Raw genomic sequence first — 20,299 nt, 5'->3', positions numbered from 1 at the left:
TGTGCGTATACGAGAGAGCTTAAAGATCGGAAAGTTTAGGCTGCCGAAGCGCTTTGCTTGGCAACATTTTCTTCATCACAGGTGTCGGTTTTCTAGTCGGGTATCTCCAGCGGGAATCCGACACTGCCGAGCTATGTCGGCATCGAGACCGTCAGAGAACTGGAAGGGTTGCTCCCACTGCCAGCGAACTGGACCCAGAGCTGATTGCAAAAGAGTACGGGAGGAAAGGATATTTGCCAAGGTCTCTTGTCCGGTGTGGCGACCAGTGGTCAAGCAACGTATCCCTCAGACCTGCGATATAATGCCCTTCTTCGACCCGTTCCGTCGGAGCATGAAATACTTCTCTATTACTCTCAGAATTAGGTGTCTCCATCCGCACAGCTTGCGCGCGTACCTAGTATACGTAACTTTGAGAGCTCCTACGTAAGTACCTTAGTGAACGTTATTTTAAAGGTTACCTTTTGGTGCGAATGTGGTGGCACGCGGGGTAAAGGGATCCTTAAAAGAGTAGAACTTCCATCCTCTGCCTCCTTGTCACCTACCTATATAGCATAGGATTCAACAATCTTGACGCCAGTGGGAGAAGATAAGTCACGTCCGTTTAGTACATTCAAGGCGGGTACCTGTGTCAATTCCCTGCTATTGTCGACCGCTCAGGGGTCCAGGTAATATGACAGCATCTGGATTGCTTCTGGGTAGCTGCCCTTTAGACGCGGATAACCAATTCGGTCCCCGGATCAACGTGGCTTGTCGCCCTTTCGACTTCACCCTGCTATTCGAAGATGCCTGTTTCATTGGTCTTCCAGCCGTTCTGTTCCTTCTTTTCCTGCCATGGCGGCTTCGGATGTTGTGGAAGACTCCAGTCAAGATGAATTCTCATCGGCTGGCAACATGGAAACTGGTAAACTTTACATCCTCTTGGGAGTGCGGTTGGCGTGCACTGACTATCCATACCCAGGCTTTACTTTCCGCCCTTCTAGTTTTTCATCTTCTCTTCCTTGTCCTCAGTCTACGCACACCGAGTCTGCACACAAGGTTCTCTGCCTGCGCTGGAATACTAAGCTCAGCGGCCGTCTTAGCAGCAGGAGTTCTGTCCTTTGTGGAAGACCAGCGCTCAGTCCAGCCCTCGGATCTGTTGGTCGTTTACTTCTCGGCATCCTCCATACTCTCTATACCCCGACTACGCTCGCTCTGGCTCGTTCCCTCTGTTCACACTCCAAAGGCAATATGGACTATAATCTTCATCAGCCAGCAGGAGCCATATTTTTCGAGTCTGTGGGAAAGAGTAAGTCGCTACTGCCACGGTATCAGAATGTCACCAAAGAGCAAACGGCTGGTTTCTGGAGTCGGGGCTTTTTCGTTTGGATGCTTCCGTTCTTTCAGACTGGATACTCCCAGATCATTACGCTCCGAGACATCCCGAAGGTCGACGACCTCCTCTCAGAGGAGGTGGCATGGACAAAACTGGATGCATGCTGGCGACGTAACGCTGGCCGCTACCGGCTATTCCGCGCCACGTTTGCCGCAAATGCATGGCCCTTCTTCTCTGCCGTGCCTCCGCGTCTACTCTATCGGCATTCATCCTTTGCCAGCCCTTTCTCATCGAGTCGGTAGTATCATACCTCTTATCGAGGACGCATAAGAACCAAGAAGAATATGGGCATGCTATCATTGGTGCTTTCGTTCTTCTGTACCTTGGCATTGCCGTGAGTAGTCATATTGCCCATCTTCTGCTCACTCCCCCTGACTGGCCAAAATCTTAGATTTCACGGGCGATATACTGGCGCCAGACCAACCGTATGAATACTAGAATACGATCGGGCCTTATTGCCATGATATATCGACATATCACTGCTCTCCGGGCCATTGATGTGAAGGACTCGGAAGCTATCACTTTGATGGGCACGGATGTGGAGCGCATTGTTCAAGGCTTGAGACTTATTCACGAAGTATGGGCATCAATTCCCGAGGTTGGAATCGCAGTCTGGCTCTTGGGGCGGCAAGTGTCCTATGTTGCCGCGGTGCCATTAATTATCTGCATGGGTTAGTAACAGGAGCAACCCCTCCGTTGCTTCTTCTCCAGCTAACCTATGCCTGAAGCGTCGGTGGCCGCAGCGTCAATCGTTGGGCGACGTTCTGGGCCAGCTCAGAAGGCATGGAACGAGCGGGTCGAGAAGAGAGTTGCCGTCACGGCCAACATGCTTGGTGACATGAAAGCTGCCAAGATGTTAGGTTTGTCTAATGTGTTCAGCACCATCATTGATGACTTGCGAAAGGTCGAAATACGGACATCGGAGAAATTCCGCTACCTTCAACTATGGCAGATTCTAGCTGGAAATGTGCCCATAACCCTCGCCCCCTTTGCGACATTCAGCGCCTATGCTATCATTGCAGTCGTCAGGAAGGACGAGACTCTGTTATCGGCACAGGCGTTTGCGTCTCTTTCTCTCATCAGCCTAGTGACTACACCCCTACTTTTATTCTGTCAAGCCTTGCCTGCTTGTATGCAGGCCGTGGCATGCTTTGGTCGTATCGAATCATATTGCTCAAGGCAGGCCTTGGGGCCATCACTGCCATCATCTTTGCTCCTGGAGGATCCTGCCGATGGCTCCTGGGAAAGCGGCACACCACTAAGCGACCTTCGTTCGCCACCCCTATCTTCCAGGAGACCGGACGCTGTTCTTGCATCTTTCGTCTCTGCGAATATTTCTTGGTTACCAGATGCTACTGAGCCAGTATTACGTGACTTGAATTTGACTATCAGGTCTGGCTTGACAGCTATCACTGGGCCAGTTGGTTCGGGGAAATCGACCTTTTTGGAGACTTTGGTCGGGGAAACGACAGTGATACAGAGGTCTGCTGTGACAAATTTGTCTGGGGCTGCCCTTTGTACTCAAGTCCCATGGATCATGAACGACACCATTCGACGCAACATTACGGGAGACCTGGAGGTTGACCAGAAATGGTATGACTTTACTATCATATCCTGTGGGCTCCAGCGTGATCTCGATAACTTGGTTGGTGGTGACCAGACCATTGCTGGAAGCAACGGCTCGTCTCTAAGCGGAGGACAGCGGCAACGAGTGGTTTGTGCAACCAAACATATTTCCGACTCAAAGTCCCATATATACACTGAGACTAACCTCCCCGCACAGTCTCTTGCCAGGGCTGTCTACTCTCGGCTCCCTGTTATTATTATGGATGACGTGACTAGCGGTCTGGATCCCACGACAGCCAGCATCATAGCTACTCGTCTCTTCAGCAAGCAAGGCCATTTCCGGAAAGCTGGTATATCTGTTGTACTTGCTACGCACAGCAGTGAGGACCCCCTCTCTGCCAGACACCGCATCAGAACGCATGTCTGCAACTAACAAACATCTAGGACACCTTCTCGCTCACATGGATGAAATCATTGTCCTCAAGAACGGCAAGGTTGTCGATAGTGGCCCCTACAACGAGATTCGGTCGCGAGGCGTCGAGCTCGCTGAATCCGAGGAGCTTACTGTCGAACCCGAGCAGGAGTGTCTACAGTACTCTGCAGATGGGCAAGGTGGTATCGACAAGCCATCAACCTCCCAGATTGCTGCCCCAACTGAAAACTGCGAGACGGTGCATTCGGCCGGAGTCGATCTTCGGCGGCGCCAGGGAAGCTGGTCTGTTTATGCGTACTACTGCCGAAGTGCCGGGGCTCTCTGCGTGATCTCATGGGCGACTTTCACGCTCATCGGGGCCGTCGCTTCAAATTTCATGAGTAAGTTTACACACGACATGAAAAGCCTTGTTCAAAGTACTAACCCCCTTACCAGCGATATGGATCGAAAGGTGGACGGAGGCGAATAGCGATGAACCCAACCGGCAACTGAGTTTGTATCTCGGCGTATACACCGTCTTGGTTGTATTTTCTACTCTTGCCACGATAGGCGAATGCTCGTTCGTTAGCACTCTGTCCTCGGGATATGCTCTAAGCTGACGATGAATTTCCAGGATATCCATGGTCGGAGTCATCAGCAACACTGCCCTAAAGCTACACTCCGACCTCCTAGAGTCTACTCTTAAGTAGGTCGGGAGTATGTCCCTCTCGAAGTGACCATATTAATGACTCTCTCCTCTTAAGGGCGCGGTTTACTTTATTTCAAAGCACCGATACTGGTGCTATTACGAATAGGTAACTTCGGTTTCTATTAGCTCTCGGCGGCCATTTTGTCTCTAACATAGGTACCATGTGTAGATTCAGTCAATACATGGACCTTATCGACATGACTCTCCCCATGCAAGCCATCCAGTTCACCTCGGGTAACTCCTCCCTTGACTGCGACAGGCACACGTCGAAACTCACCGCTCATTATATCTTCGACCCGCAGGCACCACATACTGCCTTGTCCAGTTGATCATCCTCTGTGTTCTCGGAAAATATCTAGCGGCGGTCGTCCCCATCCTGGCCGCAGTTCTAGTCGTCATCCAACGGTACTATCTCCGCTCCTCGCGCCAAGTCCGGCTCATCGACATCGAGGCGAAAGCCCCGCTGTACAAACACTTCATCGAGACCATCCGCGGAGTCCCAACCATTCGCTCGTTCCACTGGCGAGCCGCATTCCACCAAAGGCACAGGGCGATGCTGGATGACTCCCAGAGGCCGTTCTACATGCTCCTGTGCATCCAGCAGTGGCTCGCGCTGGTGCTGGACTTGATCGTGGGAGCCATGGCGGTCATCCTCGTTGCGATTGCAATCTCCCTGACTGGCAGCATCAGTGCCGGGGCCCTTGGCGTTTCGCTCGTGCTGATATTGCAGTTCAGCGAGCTTCTCACACAGGCTATTCAGGCTTGGACTAAGCTGGAAACGTCGATCGGGGCAGTAGCGCGGGTCCAGGACTTTGTAAAGGAGACTCCCTCTGAACCTGCTGGGACCGCAGTCCCGCCTGCCGACTGGCTGGTGCGAGGAGCGATTGGCTTGGAACATGTTTCTGCTAGCTACATGTACGGGCTATCTTCTGTTCCTTACTATCTGATGTCATGAGAGCTAACACGTCTGTCTAGGTCCGACGACACCCCGGTTCTGTCAGACGTGAGCCTGAGTCTCCCTCCTGGGGAAAAACTCGCCGTTTGTGGATCTTCAGGCAGTGGGAAGACGTCTCTTATCATGACTCTACTACGTATGATAGACATGAGGGCGGGTTTGATAATGATTGACGGTGTAGACATCTCCACATTGGATGGAATCGAAGTTCGCTCGAGAATCAACGTCATCCCTCAAGATCCGTTCTTTATGCCCGGCACCGTTAGATTTAACCTCGATCCCCAAGGGCGGACATCGGATGACTCTATCGAGGCAGCTATACTCAGAGTTGGACTGTGGGCAAGAGTCAGTGCAAATGGAGGACTCGATATGGAACTGATCTCATCGGAGTGGTCTCAGGGAGAAGCAGCTTCTGTCTTTGGCCCGGGCACTGCTAGTACCTAGCAAGATTCTTATTCTGGACGAAGCTACGAGCAGGTATAAAGCTCCCCTTTGAGAGCCCGCCCGCGCGCCTTATCTTGGCCAGACGAGCATAACCAGCTGACTTGTTTATGCAGTGTTGACGAGAAGACCGAGGCAATCATGCAGGAGGTGATAGACACTGAGTTCCGGGGGCAAACGATCATCTCGGTCCTTCACCGGTTTACACACATTCACAAGTTCGACCGGGTGGCCGTCCTGAATCGCGGCAGTCTTGTCGAATGCGACACGCCGCAGGCCTTACTTGGACAAGAGTCGGCTTTCCGTGAGCTATACCGTGCGTATATCTAAAGACAATGAGAGGAATGGCGAGAGTTTGGCACGTAGAAGACATACAGTGTCCTAGAAATAGATTCAGATAAGGGCTACCTGTATTTGAGTGCGTTTCCTCAGCCAAGTTCTTGTTACCCCATGCCATTGTATATAGCTCCGTGACTCATTGCCAATCCACGCGCGATTGCTCATCTGCTCATTCTATCTTGTAATTCTTCGTGCATGACTTCTGTCTTTAAACAAAACAACAACATGTCCATTCAGTGCCAGTGGTACAACCCCGTCTGTTAGTTACTAGCTGGCCCTACACCTAGCCCCCTTGTCTTCCTTCACTCTCTGACGTGCTCACGATCTGCTTCTAAACAAGCCGAAGAACCCCCTCTTTTTTGCGGGAGACTCGTAAGGTTTCAAGGGGTAGACAGGCCGGATATTATACTCCTCTGGGCTCGAGTCATAGGAATATCGAGACCTCCATTTCCTCTCGGGGATTTCACCCAGCTTCGTGCTGAAGGTAGAAGTAGACACGAGAGATATCCTCTTCGGGGTGGGTGTCCGTGACCCACTCTCGGTCCGGCGGCCATGGGGTTTCACGCTCGTCGGTCTCGGCGAGGTTGGGGAGGTTCTCCTCTCCCCTTTTGGTTTTTCGCTGCCGCTGCGGCTCTTTCTCCGGCGATCCTTGAGCGGCTGTTGGCCGGACGACGAGATCTTTGATGACGAAGCTGAATTGGACAACACCCTACGTCGCTTGTGCTTGGAGCTGGTAGAGGATGACGCCGACGAACACCGGGAAGAGGAAGAAGATCCCAAGCGGCGCGATAGCTGGTCACAAGCCTGCGTCGCCTGGATTCTCGAGGCGTTGGATAGCAGCGTGAGCGTCTCATAGTCTAGCACAGGCTTCTGATGCTTGCTCGACGGTTGCAATATGTTCGCAATTGCCGCCCTCAGTTTCTTGAGCACACGGCTCAGAGCCGACTTTGCGCGAGCTTTTCGAGAGGGCCCGATCGTCAGCCAGTTCCAAGATGACGCAAAGCCCCCGAGCGCCCACCGCCCCCTGACAGGGACAAGCGCTGTTGGTTGGGACATGGCTTACCGTCGCCCTTCTCAAAGCGGCTTCCCGACTCGGAGACCCCTGAAGAATACGCGCGACGCACTTGCGCACGGTTGGATCGTAGCGAGCGGCGCAGCTGCGACTGCTGGTCGTGGCTCCGCGGACCGTTGCTGCCGTCTCTAGCCTGGTTCTCGGACGTCTTCAGGAGAGTTATGCAGTTCGAGTATATCTCTAGGAGAGCGGCCACGCTGCTGCCAAAGCCCATGCTGACTGACATCTGGCTGAAATGAGCCTCATGGGACGATAAGTAAGTACAGATTAGAGAGCGAGGTCCTGAGGTGGAACAAGTGACGCTTGACAACTGAAGTTCGCCCCAAACAGCCCTGTTCAGCATGCCCGTGGTCCTCGGATAGCGCCGAAGAGCGGGGTTGGTTCCTCCGACGGGCCATGCTCGCGAATCAGAATCCCAAACTCGGTCCTTGAGGCTTGAGAGCAGCTGAGGGCAAGTGCACGTGTTTTTCTACCCCTTGAGTAGGCTGTGTACTATGTAGGAAAGGCAGGCGACTTCGGAGCCTTGAATAGATGGAGATACATATGTACGGAACATGCGTGCAGAATATGGATTCTGGAGAATTCCCTACCAACCTAAACATGGATTCAAGCCCAAGATCATCCTCCGCTCCTACCTTCCGCCGCAGCGTTTTGCGCTGCTCTGTGCGCTTCCTCTAGCAGTCTTGGCTCTCTCCCCTTCAGCGTCTAAGTAAGCACTGCGAAAGTGCTCACCAGCCGTGCCGTCGAAAATGACAGCTTTCGGTCCTGTATGTTTCGACGCTACCGACGGTTGGAGCCGACAGCCAAGCAAGTTCGACTTTTGCCGCGCTCTGTCCATCCATAGTTATCTGATCTATCATTTTTGGGCGAGGTCTCGTTGTTGGGCACTGTGTACGAACTACCTAGGTACATACCTTATTGTATGCACCAAAGGTGTGGGGGCAGCGCGCAGCCCACGCTGAGCATGGCGGCCTCATTACCTAATAACGTTCTCGCCAGTGCAACAAGACCCATGGTTTTCTGGCGGGATGCAACCGTTGGCGCTGGATCCGAGCCACCTTGATCGTCTGCCATAGTGCAGCTGCCGGATAAATTTTACGTTTGAGTAGGAGGCTGGTTCCACGTGTTCGTGTCGTAGGGTAACTGTTGTTCGAGACAGTGCTGCCCATGTCCATGAAGTTATTCACGGCTGATTGTTCCGGACCAGGCTCATCCATCGACTCCTTTTCTTGGGCGGTGAGCTGATTGGCGCTCCTTCCTTCCCTATCATTTCTCATCTCCATACTCCATGGCGCCAGAGTAATCTGCACAGGTACATCCAATGAGGGAGGATAACTACTACGTACAAAGTGGCATTCCTATGAGGTTCTGAACGAGTTTGATGTCGTCAGGAGCCGCACACGTCGAAAAAAGGAACTCACCGGGGTGGAGGAGTTGAAGGAGTCGGTCAAGGTAGGACCGAGCTGGTTAATCTAATCCGATTGCCGCCTGGCCCCTTGGCATGACACGGGTACATAGGTATCATCCATGCCCCTCCACTACTGGTTCGTGCTGCTGGCCGGAGCCAGTCTCATGTCGCACCGTTGCCCCATGCTCGCTCGCCAGATCACGACCGGATGACGATATGGCGGCAGGGCTGGCCCGGCTGAAAAGTCTGCGAGCACCGGAAGCCCAAGACACCCCAGGCAGCCCAGGCAGCGCGGATGCCTGCATCTGTTGTGGGCTGATCCCTGAGAAACAACAGCAACGTGTTAGAAAAGCAATGTCGCAGGTTTCGGAAACGAAAACGCGCAAAAGTGATGCCATCTCGCGCCTTCTTTACGTTCCTTATCTGAGATACGGAGACGTATCTACGAACGGAGGCATACCGGGATATAGGTATCAGTACACCAGGTGGCTACCCGATACGACGGTATGGGATTCAACAGTCACGCGATGGCGAAGATGCTGCGGTGAGTGGCGAGCCTGGATCTGACAGGACTGCCGTGCCACAGCGTTCGCCGCACGTCGATTGCCAGCCACCATCCGAGAGCAGGATCAAACGACAGGTATCCGCACGCCGATGAGAAATGGTTTGAGCAGAAATTGCGCCATAGTTTGAAGGCGATGGCGGTGAGACTGAGTCGGCCAACTCGAGGCGATCCGTTTCTGCTGTCATTCTGAAGGAACATGGCGTGCGACGGCCTGACGCAGGAAGAGCTGAGTGCCCGAGAAAGGGCAAACATGGGACGCAAGTTCGTGCCCAGGGCCACGATGTGTGGGACGCCGAAATGCCTGGGGTTCCTTCAAATCTACCGTTAGATGAGCCGCCGACTTCCCAAGTCGGATGGATGTTTCGGGACGGCGTTCAGGCGTTCAGCTTCTGGCCTTTGATTCCTCTGTGAATTTGATTTGGATTTGAGGGTGTTACAGCCTCAGGCAGGAAATCTCTTATCTTTGGGCCCCCACAGGTGCCTCGATTTCGCCATACATGTGGCACAGCGATGCGCAGGTTAAGTCCATTCAAGCATTCAGCGGGTGTAACACGAAGTCCCTGTTGCAGCGACCCGTGGTGGCCCTGTGTCACTGTTTCTGGCGACGTGGAACGCAAGGGGGGAAAATAAAATAAAAAATGAGAGAAGGGAAAAAGGGTCGCGCAACTTGCAGGAACGACGGCAAGTCCCCTGCTCCCCGCCCACTTCATCCCGTGGGTGGGTGGTTCACAATGGGATTAATCAACGGGAACTTGCCGCTGTCGCAGAGAAGGGAAGGGCGGGATAACGCGTGAAGCGGGTAGTTACTTTTTACGACAACCTTGAACTTGAAGAGGCAGATACCTACATACCTAGGTACCCGGGCAATTAGCATCCACATACAGGGAACGTCCATCTGTACTCCGTACTAGGTGCCCAGCAAGGTACTTACTTACCTGCATCTCCTTGCAGGTACCTATTGAATTCCCATGGTTCAATCCTTCCTCCTTCCTGTACTATAGTAAGAGATGTCTATCCAGGTCCATACAATTCCCGACGGTTCCGATAGACGGAGAGTGGAGGCTAGGGAGTGGAGAATGAAAGAATGTAGTGAGAAAGAGGGAAAAAAAAAGGGCCAGATCGGGCAACGGCGCGAACCACCCACCCAAAGGCGGGAAACCCCCCATCTCCCCTCCACGTCCCCACGCAGCCATTTTCAATGCGCTCACTAGCACGGCGCTTCAGTGCCCTTAAAAGGTAGCGATTACCTCGCAAGCCGCAGCAAGTTCTGTGAGGAAGGAACCTGATCTCCGTGTTGCTTCTGCGTAATCAAGGCGCTGCATGAGTCTGTCCCTCTGGCTCTCCTACATTGTGATCGGTGTATGAGGCCATCATCGCCTCGAGGCAGCTCAGTCCAGCAAGGTACTTTTCGGGTACCTGCGTTTCTGGTACAAGTTTATATCCGGGAACCTCCCGCGCTGCTGTGGACCCCCGCCACTCTGCGGTACCGTCCTATGACCAAGAACCCCATGTGCCGCCTATCAGGACCTCCCCCCATGCCAATTTATCTCCATCGCTGCGAAATCTTTGTGGTGGGCCCTTCCTCTTCACTCCCCTTCTCCCTCGCAATCCTCGACCTCGACTCGCGACCCCTCTTGCCTTTCTCTTTCGCTCCTTCATAGAAGCTGACAGGCTGCACGCACACCATCCCTGCGTTGCGACTCCGAGATCTCCCTGCCGCACCCTCACATACCGTCATACCGTCATTCCTGATGCCACTTGCACCCTTATCTGCGCCACGACGGGAACCAAACGGCTCTTGCAAGCTCTAGCCCGTACCAGAGCTGGGCCCGATACAGGTCCCGAATACCTACCTATCACATCAAACGATAGATGCGCTATCTAGCCCTGCCATAGCGCCAGAATTTCGCCGAGGATCCCCGTCCAAGTTGTCTTTATCTGGGATCCCCCAAGCCCTCACTGCCCTGCCCTGTTCTACCGTCCCCGTACATGACGCTTTATCTGTTGGATATCGTCCGCCCTGCCCAACTACTGGCATAACACGTATGCCCTTACCTGCGCACAGCCGACCGGGCACGATTACCTCTCCCATATCATCCCCTTAGTCCCACCTCCCCGCCGCCGCGATATCGACCATCTCCGGCTTCCCACCTTGCCTACTGCTTGTCTCTCCGCAAACCTAGGACTGTTCCATGGACGACTTCCAGGAATATCTTACGACCGTCCTGTCTGCCCTCCGATAGCCCTAAAGTGCCGTCCTGGTTCTATTTCTTATACGCGTGAGCCGCCGTCCAGCCTTTTCCGCAACCACCTCTGGGCTCCATTTGGGCGCTTCCTGGAGACACTCCCAGCATCAACGGGTTCGCTCCAACCGCCCTCCCCACCCTGCCCTTTTAGGTCTCGGAGAAAGCCTACTCCGTTACTGCCGTGGGCCTGATGTCAGCAAAGTCGTCGCCTTCTCCATGGCAGGGACCGACCACCGAGGTCGACGAGTCGCAACTGCCCCAGGGACACTGCCGTTACATCTTGCTTGTGCCGGAGATCAAGGGGCAGCGGTGTGCTTGTGCCAACTTTCACCTCAACAAAGGTCTCCCTGGTGCAACATGTGCATGCGGCCATCTCGCTTGCTACCACAAGAAGGATGCTGAACCGACCGACGTCGACATGTTGAAACAGCGAATTCAGACTCTCGAGCACTCGCTCGCCAGTGAGGATCGGCGTGCACGGGAAAGAGAGGACGACGCGTACGAGAGCGTCTTGGGAAGAGTGAGCGGCTTGGAAGAAGATCTGGAAAGGAGCAAGGAGGAATTTCATCAAGAAATCAAACGTGCCTACTCGAACTCGACACCTTTGTGGGGCGCTTATCAAGAGCTCAAGGGGAAGTTTGATGAGCTCAAGGACCACCTGCGTCAAGCCAACGCCCGTTTCGCCGAGGTTGGCAGTACCTTGCGGCGACTGGATGACAGGCAGCTCGAGCTTCAGGATGCCGATACCTATCTTGAAGAAAGGATCGAGAATATCGTGGAGACGATGGAAGAGGAGGAGCACCAACCTTTCTCAAGGGGGAGGGGGACCCGACCACGCCGCAGATCAACATCAGATGCCCGTCGCCCAAGTGTCCCTTTAGGCCCTTTAGGCGTCCCTTTAGGCGTCCCTTTAGGCTCGGGGCCGTCGGACCCCCGGCCAACAACGCAAGGGTTCGGCGGCGCGTCCGCATTCGTAACACCAGCCTTTCCACCGACATCTATGTCGATCCGCACCGGGTCCAGCGCCACAACTTCAGGCATCTGGACGGTTCACATCTCCCTCATGCCCCATGCAACGATCCCGATGCCATTCGAGAGGAACACGAATGCCTATCAGAGATGTCTCTCCCGGGGACTCCACCAAATGGTCGCCGTTCGCGGCCCAACGGCGGAGGCGTTTAGCGACGCCATCTCCAAAGCCTTCGATCCGCTTCTGAAGGGCCGTCCGTGGATGCCTCTGCAGGCGAGGCTCTGCGACGCAGCGCCACTCCAGGGCCTCCCGATGCTCCGCCAGCTTGAGCCGCACCTGATTGACACACGCTACGATGCTGCGTTCCTGCGAGAGAATTGCGCCGTCTGCGACGGCAACGGAATGATGGACTCGCTCTACATCACCATGCGTGAGCCATATGTGCTATCATGGCACGCGTTGAGGCACGCCCCAGTCGTCGTGGAAGGCCTTGAGGAGAGCTGGGAGTATGACCCATTGCTGGACAAAGAACATTACGACGACGACGTCATCGTTGACGATGATGACCGGCCAGCCGCTGGTGATATCTTGCCCGCGTTTCCGTCGCTGAAACGAGCCGCATCGGAAATGGCAAGATCGAACAGCTTTAGTTCGTCGGCGCCTGCAGCGGCCGAGGGTGTCGCTTCGAGGACGAAGCGCACTTGTCCTCTGCCCGCGAATACAATGCTGAACATCAGGCGACCTGGTGTCGGTACAGCATAGGCAGGAGGTCGTACTCGCCAGCACCAAGCTCGGCAATGATATAAACTGACGGACTGGATTAGAGTGTGATCATAGGCGCCAGATAATCGATAGATTTGGGGGGTTATTGGGCGTTCAACGGACATGTGGCGTATGACGATACAGGGCGATAACGGCAACCTCGAGGTGTCGGGTTAGGACTTTTGAGCATTTGGGACGTTGATATCCCCATCCAGGGTGTTTTCTTGTTGTGCTGTTGTGCTGTTGTGCTGTTGTGCTGTTGTGCTGTTGTGCTGTTGTGCTGTTGTGCTGTTGTGCTGTTGTTTCCATTTCATATTTCCTCTCTTCCGATGCATTTCTTGATTGACGGCGACATCCACAGAGGTGGTGATGGTGCAGCTCGGTGGCTACCTAGTGAGCCCTTGGATATTGATGGCAGCTCTCTTTCGTTACGGGCGGGGCTTCATACGTCATGTTTTCTCTCGTCTTGGTTCCTGGTAGTTCGGCGGGTGTGATGTATAAGCTCGCGCTGGGTTAAATAGATGATTTTCTCCGTCTTGTTAGATTCAATTAGAATATTACCTCATTAGCGACCCTCTGCCTAATGTGTGCTCTAGTAGAACGGTTAATCGAACCGGTAGGAAGGATACGTATATGTTCTAGCCCACACCCCGTCAGGCCTCGAGTCGTCGTCGACACAGTAGGTGAGAAGAAGGCTTCCGGCCGGGCGGGTGATTGTCCTTGCTCCTGCCTTTCGTTGCCATTCCCCGCCACGGACCAGGTCACTTGGCTCGAGGGATCAGGCCAGGGACCGAGAGAATTTTCATGAGGTTGTTATCCGCTGCGTTGTTCCACCCACACGGCCATGGGTTCAAATAGGTATATCGATAAGACCTTGGTTGGGTAGGCACCTTCCGAGACTGGGCCAAAGTCAATCCTCGTGGCCAAGCGGCAAGTACGGCAAGGGCTCGGATCTCTGCTGCTAAATCCGTTCAACGAGCGGCACCAGCCGAGGCTTAGCTTCGTCGATCTTAAAAACAACCTGAGCCCAGTGAAGTAGCACAAAAGTATACTTCAACCCTTCCAAAGGGAAAGAGTACCTCCCTGGCACCTACTGCTCCACTATCCGCATTCGTTGGGCGGAGCCTCATCCCACCTCGATCCTCACGTCGCGCGACACCGTTTTTGCTCAGGGTTTCCCCCATATTAAGAGCTGAAGAGTCCATCACCAGGGTCTCATATTATTATTTACCGGTGCGACTCTTGCAGCGCCCCTCTCTATTTGGTGGCAACCCCAGAAAGACGCGCTTATCTAGCCTTTTTCTTTCATCGCCACCACTGCTCGGATAGCTGCCGACTGTCACCATGGATTTGGACATTGAAATGGACGACGCGGTCGACGTCCCGCCCGTCCCGGAGGCGTACATTACAGATATAATTGCAGATTATGAACAGGTTCGTCTTTACATTAAGCATCAGATCAACCCGCGAGTGCTCACAGGGAATCTTCCAGGAACCTGGCGAGGTCGAGGAATCGCATCCCGAAGACAACCGGTCCGACGAACGTGCCATAGTCCCATACAAAATCCATGTCCGAGGATTAGACACATTCAATCCCGAAGAGGTCAAGGGATACGTGGCAGAACATTTCAGTTCAGGCCTATTTGACCGTGTCGAGTGGATTGACGACAGCTCCGCGAACCTCGTATTCAAGTCCGAATCCACCGCCCAGGAAGCCCTCATTGCCCTTTCATCGGTTGAGATCGCCGACGCTACGCAATTGCCGCCACTCGAAGCCCTCCCCGCTAAACCATACAGTGGGAAACCAGACAGCACCCTGCTCGTTCGCTTGGCGGTGACCGGGGACAGGAAGGAGGTTGGCGCAGCTGCTCGAAGCCGCTTCTACCTCCTCCACCCAGAATATGACCCCGAAGAAAGGAGACGGCGCGGCGGGTCTAATAGGGGAAATTATAGGGACCGCGAAGGATACGGGCGAGACCGCGATCGTCGCGGGGCCCGACGTGGTGATCGGCGCGATGACCGACGCGATGACCGACGGAGGGACAACCGATACGGCGACGAGGAGTCCGAGCCATTTGACGTCAGCTTGTACGACGATGATGAGGCGTCACTTGCAAAACGGGCAAATCTCAAGCCGCGGCTGCCGCGAGCCTCTGTATCCAGTGGAGACGAGGACCGATATACGCGACGGAACCGGGATAAAGAGCTCTTGCCCAACCGCAGGCCGAGAGAAAGGGATGGCATATCGGGGCGGGACCGCTCGGCCTCCCCAATACGGGATGACCTGAGGATGGAGGTGGACGATCTTGCCAGGGATCAGGAAGCAGCTACGCAGAATCGCGACAAGGCTCGGACTATCAAGGACCGGCTCTCTAAAGACAACCGCGCCAAGGAACTCTTTCCTACCAAGTTGTCTTCGTCAGCTCCTGGCAGTAAAGCGCAGATGGACCAGGTCGACGAGGGCACAATCTTGTCCAGCGGTATGTCGCGAATGTCTCTTTACATCAACCACCACTGGGGTCTCGACGGTTGCAGCGATGCTCCGCAACGCAGCTTTGGCGTTTATACTCGGCTTCTTTACTCTTACTCTCATCAACTCGGAAGCATCATTGACAGTTTCAAAGCAAAACTCGCAGACCGAATCACGCCGCGAACGACGACAGAAGTAAGTAGCGGGTTCAACATCCGTGGCCTGGCGAATAAGCGCGGCGCGGATCAGGGCTTCGCGATCAAAGGCACCGGCCCGAGCGCCAAGGAGCTGTTCCCCGAGAAATTCGGAAACAACGCAACCAAGGAGTTGTTCGCCGACAAACTCGAAAATAGGGGCCGTAGGAGGCAGAAGGCCGAAGACTCGTTCCTCTAGGTCTACCTCTCGCAGACTCGATTCCGCGGTAAGTCGACGGCTCGTTTCCTTTGCCTTGCCCGCTCAGTATTACGGCATTACGTATCGATGGATCTTCCGTTCTAATCAGTCCCATTATAGTTGTTTCTCTGCAGCCTCGGGGATTCACGTTGCGATGATTCGATTCCCTGATACGGTGTCTCGAGACTCAATCGAGATATCATGCAGGGTACGTCGTTATGTAGATTTGACTGTTTGCCAAAACAACGACTGCGACTGCAAACGCTCTTTCACCACCTACACGAGTTTGGCAAGTGGCACTCCCTACTGGTTTAATGGAGATCGGAACCCTTCCCGGCATATGCTCGGGTTGCGGGATAGGGAATGGTATGCCAGATCTTACCTGAGGAACCACGATATCGGGTTGACCAGGACATAGGTGCAAGTGACGAGAGGATTGGCGTGCCCTGCGAGCGAACTCCCACGCCGAGATCAGGTAGAGGCCGATAGGCTGCTAGATGTCAGTCGACGGATCCCGAAATAGACGCTTTTGAACGACCTGATAGGGCTCGTAATCTGAACGAGCTTGGCAGGTCAAGTATCTAGGCAAAGTCACGCTCAACTCTAATGGCCGGCAATTTTGTTGTGATGAACCGTTGCTCGGTCACCATATGAGTGAAAGGTGAGCCAGGCATACGTGAAATACAAACTGTGTCATGCCTTCCCTTGGTGACAGAAACAAAACAAACAAGCATTGTGGTCTGGCGCGTCCGTCTCGTCACTCTGGCTCCCTGACCTAGGTACCAACCCAAACGAGGCCCGCTGAATTTCATTCACTCCCATCCGCATTGAATGTGTCTACCCTGTCAATCGACACAAATTCCGAGCCTTCACACCTCTCTCGGGTCGAGCAGCCGAAGTTCGCCCATCTCATCTCGATCGCATGGCCATGTCCACCCCTTGATCATCATATCTAGCAGAATCATTCCAACCCAAATCCCCGTCAACGTCTCGTCTCCAGTATCTGAACAATGGCGGACCTGGGATGGTTCCGAAATCTCGGGCAACGCCCCCACAGCCCGACCCGTCCAGCGGGCCCCGAACACGACGGGGATCTCCCCGGAGAGCTCCGCCACCGCCAGTCATATTCGTCGATGCGGCTTCTCGGCCCCCATGGACCCGTGCACCGCGTGTCCAGCTTCCTCAGCCTGGACCTCGGACCCAGCAGCGGCCGGGAGGGCAGGCCGGGCGGCGCCACGCCGTCCCCCACGCCGACCGCCGACAGCCCGACGACGACCACCACCACCACCACGGACAGCACCGTCGACACCGACGGCGGTGGCGGTCGCGGCGGCGGCACCGACAGCGCCCCCCTCGATGAGGAGGTGGCCGCCGCCGCCGTGGTCCGCGACCGCGACCGCACGTGGCAGAGCCCGTCGCTGGACATGGTGGTGGAGGCGCTGCAGGTGGCCATGATGACGAAGCGGGACGCGCTGGTGCCGCTGCCGGTGCACTACAACGCGCACGTGCTGGCGCTGATCGAGGGGTACGCGAAGCTGCGGCGGCGCGTCGCCGAGGCCCGGGAGGAGGCGGCCGAGCTGCGGCGCCTGATGGGTGGGGAGCGGGAGGAGTTCCGGGCCGTCGCGGAGGAGTGGTCCGCGAGGGAGGAGGCGTACCGGGCTGAGGTGCGGAGGCTGGAGCTCGTCATTGCTAGGACTAGTAGGGATGGGATGGAGACCGTGGTGCTGGCGAGGAGTGGCAGCCTGGTGGATAGGGGGGCGAGAAAAGGGTTCCAGGAGCGGCTCAAGAGACTGAGTAGCTCCCAGGATGATGAAGGTATGGCGATTGTCGAAACGGAGTGGTCATGGGCCTTGTCTATGACTCCGTTGGAGAGAAAGGAGTTCGGAGCTAACGGCACGACTGCAGAAGAAAATTACCAGATTGAACCGCAGAGTCAGAGGGTTGGGATCCCCAGGACGAGAGGTTCGTTCAAAACCATAGGTATGCCGCGCACTTAACCCCCCTGCAAGGCCATTCTAACATGTCACCCTAGACCATATCCCACGGACTCTAAATCCTGACCAGGATATCAAAATGAGCCAGAGGCTGCAGCAAGAGGACGATTCTACCCGCGAGCATCGCCGAAGGCTCGTGCAATACAGGGAGACGAGACCCGAGGTCACGCGAGAGCAGACTCCGGAGTTGGGGCAGAGGAGCACAACGTACCTCCCACCAGGAAGCCAGTCATCCATCCAAGCCAATACCCGGTCAGGACAGTCAGAGACCGCTTTTCAGTCAGGGCGTCACCTCCAGTATCAAATGGGCATCGACTCCTCCCCGTCGAGCTCTAGCACGAGCACCGAGTCAGCCGCATCACAACCACAGGAGAGAAAGGCTGGCCAGGACACGGAAGAGGTGACTGGGGGCCTGGGTCACTCCGGTGAGCATGTGACGAGCGTCTACAGGACTATGGAAGATGCCGATACGAAGGGCAGACCTAGCAGCCCGCCGATCAATACAGTTGGCTACACGGTGTGGAATGGGTTCACCAATGGTAACTGGAGCCCTGGCGAAGGAGGAGAGACCAGCAGACAAGGGGCGGGTCCAGAAGGCGAAGGCTACTCCTCTCGTGCGCAGCCGCATATGGAGAACCAACAAGTCCGGAGGTTCTCCTTCCACGCCGGCGATGATGAGATCCTGTCCGTCACACCCCCGGTACTCCTATCTGGGGACCAAAATTCGACAGCCGAGAGGGCTAGAGCGGCAGCCCCGTCGACAGACGATACAAGCACGCTGACAGCTAGGGCAGCGGGTCTGTTGTCGTTGGTGACTGGCTTTGTGTCCTCTTCCGAGAGGTTACGGCCGGCCGCTGCGACAGAGACCGCGACCCAACAACCAACATCGGAAGTAGGCCCGAATATTAGTTCAGGCAGCTCAGGGTCCGCCACCACCACGAGTTCAGCTTGTTACGACATGACGCCATCTACGTCAACCGGGTCGGTCATTCACGTGGGAAATAGGCAGTCTACCCTACATAAGGATGACTTGGCGAGAAGCAGGCTCGGCGTTCGGAGGGAGGGATCTGGACGAGGTGGTGCTAGTGGAGCTGGTGGAGATGGCGGGGCTGGTGGCTGGAACAACGCCAGTAGTCGTGACACCGTTGCGTCGCCGCAACCGGACGTCCTCGCTAGTTCTTCCCTACGAGTGGTGGTCGTAGACAGCCCAAGCCGCCAGCCGGCAAGGGTGCCATCGCGAGCAGCATCTGATGCTCCACAAAAGCTGCCGGGGGCAGCCCCGGTGACAACGGCCTCCCCGTCGCAGGTGGGTCAGGGTCTCACAGCTTCAGGAGGCATGGGTGGGACGGAGTCCGCAGGGAATGCTGCGCGCATCGCGGCAGCTCGAGCCGTGGCCAGAGGGAACAAGAGAGAGCAGGACAAGCAATCTCGGCTGGCACCCGGTGGAAGCTGCACTACTTGATCCGGCTGTTGTTTCCCTCGAGGGTGGTGTGTTCAGTCATTCCATCCCTTGATTCGGATCAGTCCACCTCGGGTCTGGGATTGACTTTTCACGGCCCTCGGGGGAGACCCGCCGTACAAAAGTACTTGCCGTACCAGGATCATGGCTCTGGAACGTAGCACACATAAATGGATGGGATGGACTAGCCTCGCCGAGATGCCGGGCCCGTTGGCTTTGCGACGGATTCTTGGGTGAGCGTAATAGCGCCAGTAGGCGGTCAACAGGCTACCACACCCAAACCTTGCACCCCAGCCATGTCTGCAGTAGTGACCGTTAAGGGCGAACCCAGACTAAAACACGCTGCATTAGCATGGCTGCTCTTGCTCTCTTGCATGGAGATTGTGGGACTCGCACTCGTCTAATCATCTTCACATAGCTGAGTAATTCTGCACCTTCCATGGGAGGAATCCATTTCTGCCTCTCTAATCCCTTTTTTTCTTCCAAACCCCCCTTTAACCCCTGCTTTCCGCCTTTCCGCGCCCCCGCGTTGATTATGTACCGTTATGACTAAACCCGCCCACATATCTTCCATGCTATGTATGTATCTCTATGAACCAAAGCTGCGGCACAGGCACTGCACATAGGGGCTCACATGAAAAAAGACCGGCCAAACCCCCAAAAGAAGAACTAGCGGTCCGCCATGATCAGACGGCCAAAAGTATGGCAAGTGGGTTCTGGTCATATACTTTCAGACCACTTTGGCAAAGCTAAGCGATAGCTTTGTCGGCAGGGGCAAAGTGCAGGCCCCGGAATTTTAGCGCACTGGTGGCTGGGCCACCCTTTTTCCCAGTCAGTCAGCAAAAGTCGTTGAAGTCCTCCACCCCGCCAAGGAGGGTTTTAGTTCAGGTGAGGGAACCGCTAGTGCGAGAATCCCACGTGGCCTACACGGTTGCGGACTGGCGTATGCGTAATTTGCAGGTAGCCTGTACCCAAATAGCGCGGAAACCGCTGTAGATTCGGTGCCGATAAGGATCCGGCCTGTGGTTACTGGTACTTCGTTACGTAAAGATAGAAGACCATCCACAACTCGATAGCCGAAACGGTTGGTCCAGATCGCCGGGTCTGTGGAGGAGATGTACTCTACACACGAGACTATCGGTACTGACTCGGTTTGCCCCTCACCA

At 55.1% G+C, this 20,299-nt stretch overlaps 5 protein-coding genes across 5 annotated transcripts; 4 read left to right on the top strand and 1 right to left on the bottom strand.

Moving 5' to 3' along the window:
* Window positions 1-378: 378 nt before the first annotated feature.
* Window positions 379-5,785, top strand: QBC33DRAFT_600684 (P-loop containing nucleoside triphosphate hydrolase protein; the record flags this gene model as incomplete). The annotated part of the gene is made up of 16 exons (XM_060432088.1): window positions 379-901; window positions 959-1,207; window positions 1,249-1,551; window positions 1,593-1,706; window positions 1,764-2,043; window positions 2,101-3,086; window positions 3,156-3,318; window positions 3,383-3,751; window positions 3,807-3,930; window positions 3,985-4,056; window positions 4,115-4,165; window positions 4,229-4,293; window positions 4,362-4,974; window positions 5,035-5,359; window positions 5,424-5,491; window positions 5,572-5,785. Exons 1-16 carry the CDS (start codon window positions 671-673, stop codon window positions 5,783-5,785), a joined length of 4,227 nt encoding a protein of 1,408 aa, XP_060286703.1. The 5' UTR covers window positions 379-670.
* Window positions 5,749-7,287, bottom strand: QBC33DRAFT_528204 (uncharacterized protein). Its single transcript, XM_060427037.1, has 2 exons — window positions 6,858-7,287; window positions 5,749-6,750 (listed from the first exon to the last, which is right to left on the bottom strand). The coding sequence occupies exons 1-2, from the start codon at window positions 7,207-7,209 to the stop codon at window positions 6,113-6,115; spliced, it is 990 nt and encodes a 329-aa protein (XP_060286702.1). The 5' UTR covers window positions 7,210-7,287; the 3' UTR covers window positions 5,749-6,112.
* Window positions 7,288-10,888: 3,601 nt separating this feature from the next.
* Window positions 10,889-12,904, top strand: QBC33DRAFT_269058 (uncharacterized protein). The gene has a single exon (XM_060423171.1). It carries the CDS (start codon window positions 11,276-11,278, stop codon window positions 12,815-12,817), a length of 1,542 nt encoding a protein of 513 aa, XP_060286701.1. The 5' UTR covers window positions 10,889-11,275; the 3' UTR covers window positions 12,818-12,904.
* A 1,257-nt stretch (window positions 12,905-14,161) lies between these two features.
* Window positions 14,162-15,680, top strand: QBC33DRAFT_555965 (uncharacterized protein; the record flags this gene model as incomplete). Its single annotated transcript, XM_060429686.1, has 2 exons — window positions 14,162-14,251; window positions 14,310-15,680. The coding sequence occupies 2 exons, from the start codon at window positions 14,162-14,164 to the stop codon at window positions 15,678-15,680; spliced, it is 1,461 nt and encodes a 486-aa protein (XP_060286700.1).
* A 1,010-nt stretch (window positions 15,681-16,690) lies between these two features.
* QBC33DRAFT_555964 (uncharacterized protein) lies at window positions 16,691-19,136 on the top strand (the record flags this gene model as incomplete). The annotated part of the gene is made up of 3 exons (XM_060429685.1): window positions 16,691-17,495; window positions 17,586-17,642; window positions 17,713-19,136. 3 exons carry the CDS (start codon window positions 16,691-16,693, stop codon window positions 19,134-19,136), a joined length of 2,286 nt encoding a protein of 761 aa, XP_060286699.1.
* Window positions 19,137-20,299: the final 1,163 nt, after the last annotated feature.

This window comes from Phialemonium atrogriseum (assembly GCF_030411735.1).
Source record: "Phialemonium atrogriseum strain 8032-3 unplaced genomic scaffold QBC33scaffold_4, whole genome shotgun sequence".
Classification (NCBI taxonomy): Eukaryota; Fungi; Ascomycota; class Sordariomycetes; order Cephalothecales; family Cephalothecaceae; genus Phialemonium; species Phialemonium atrogriseum.
The sequence above is the reverse complement of the archived record's forward strand: the minus strand, read 5'-3'. Positions and strand labels throughout refer to the sequence as shown.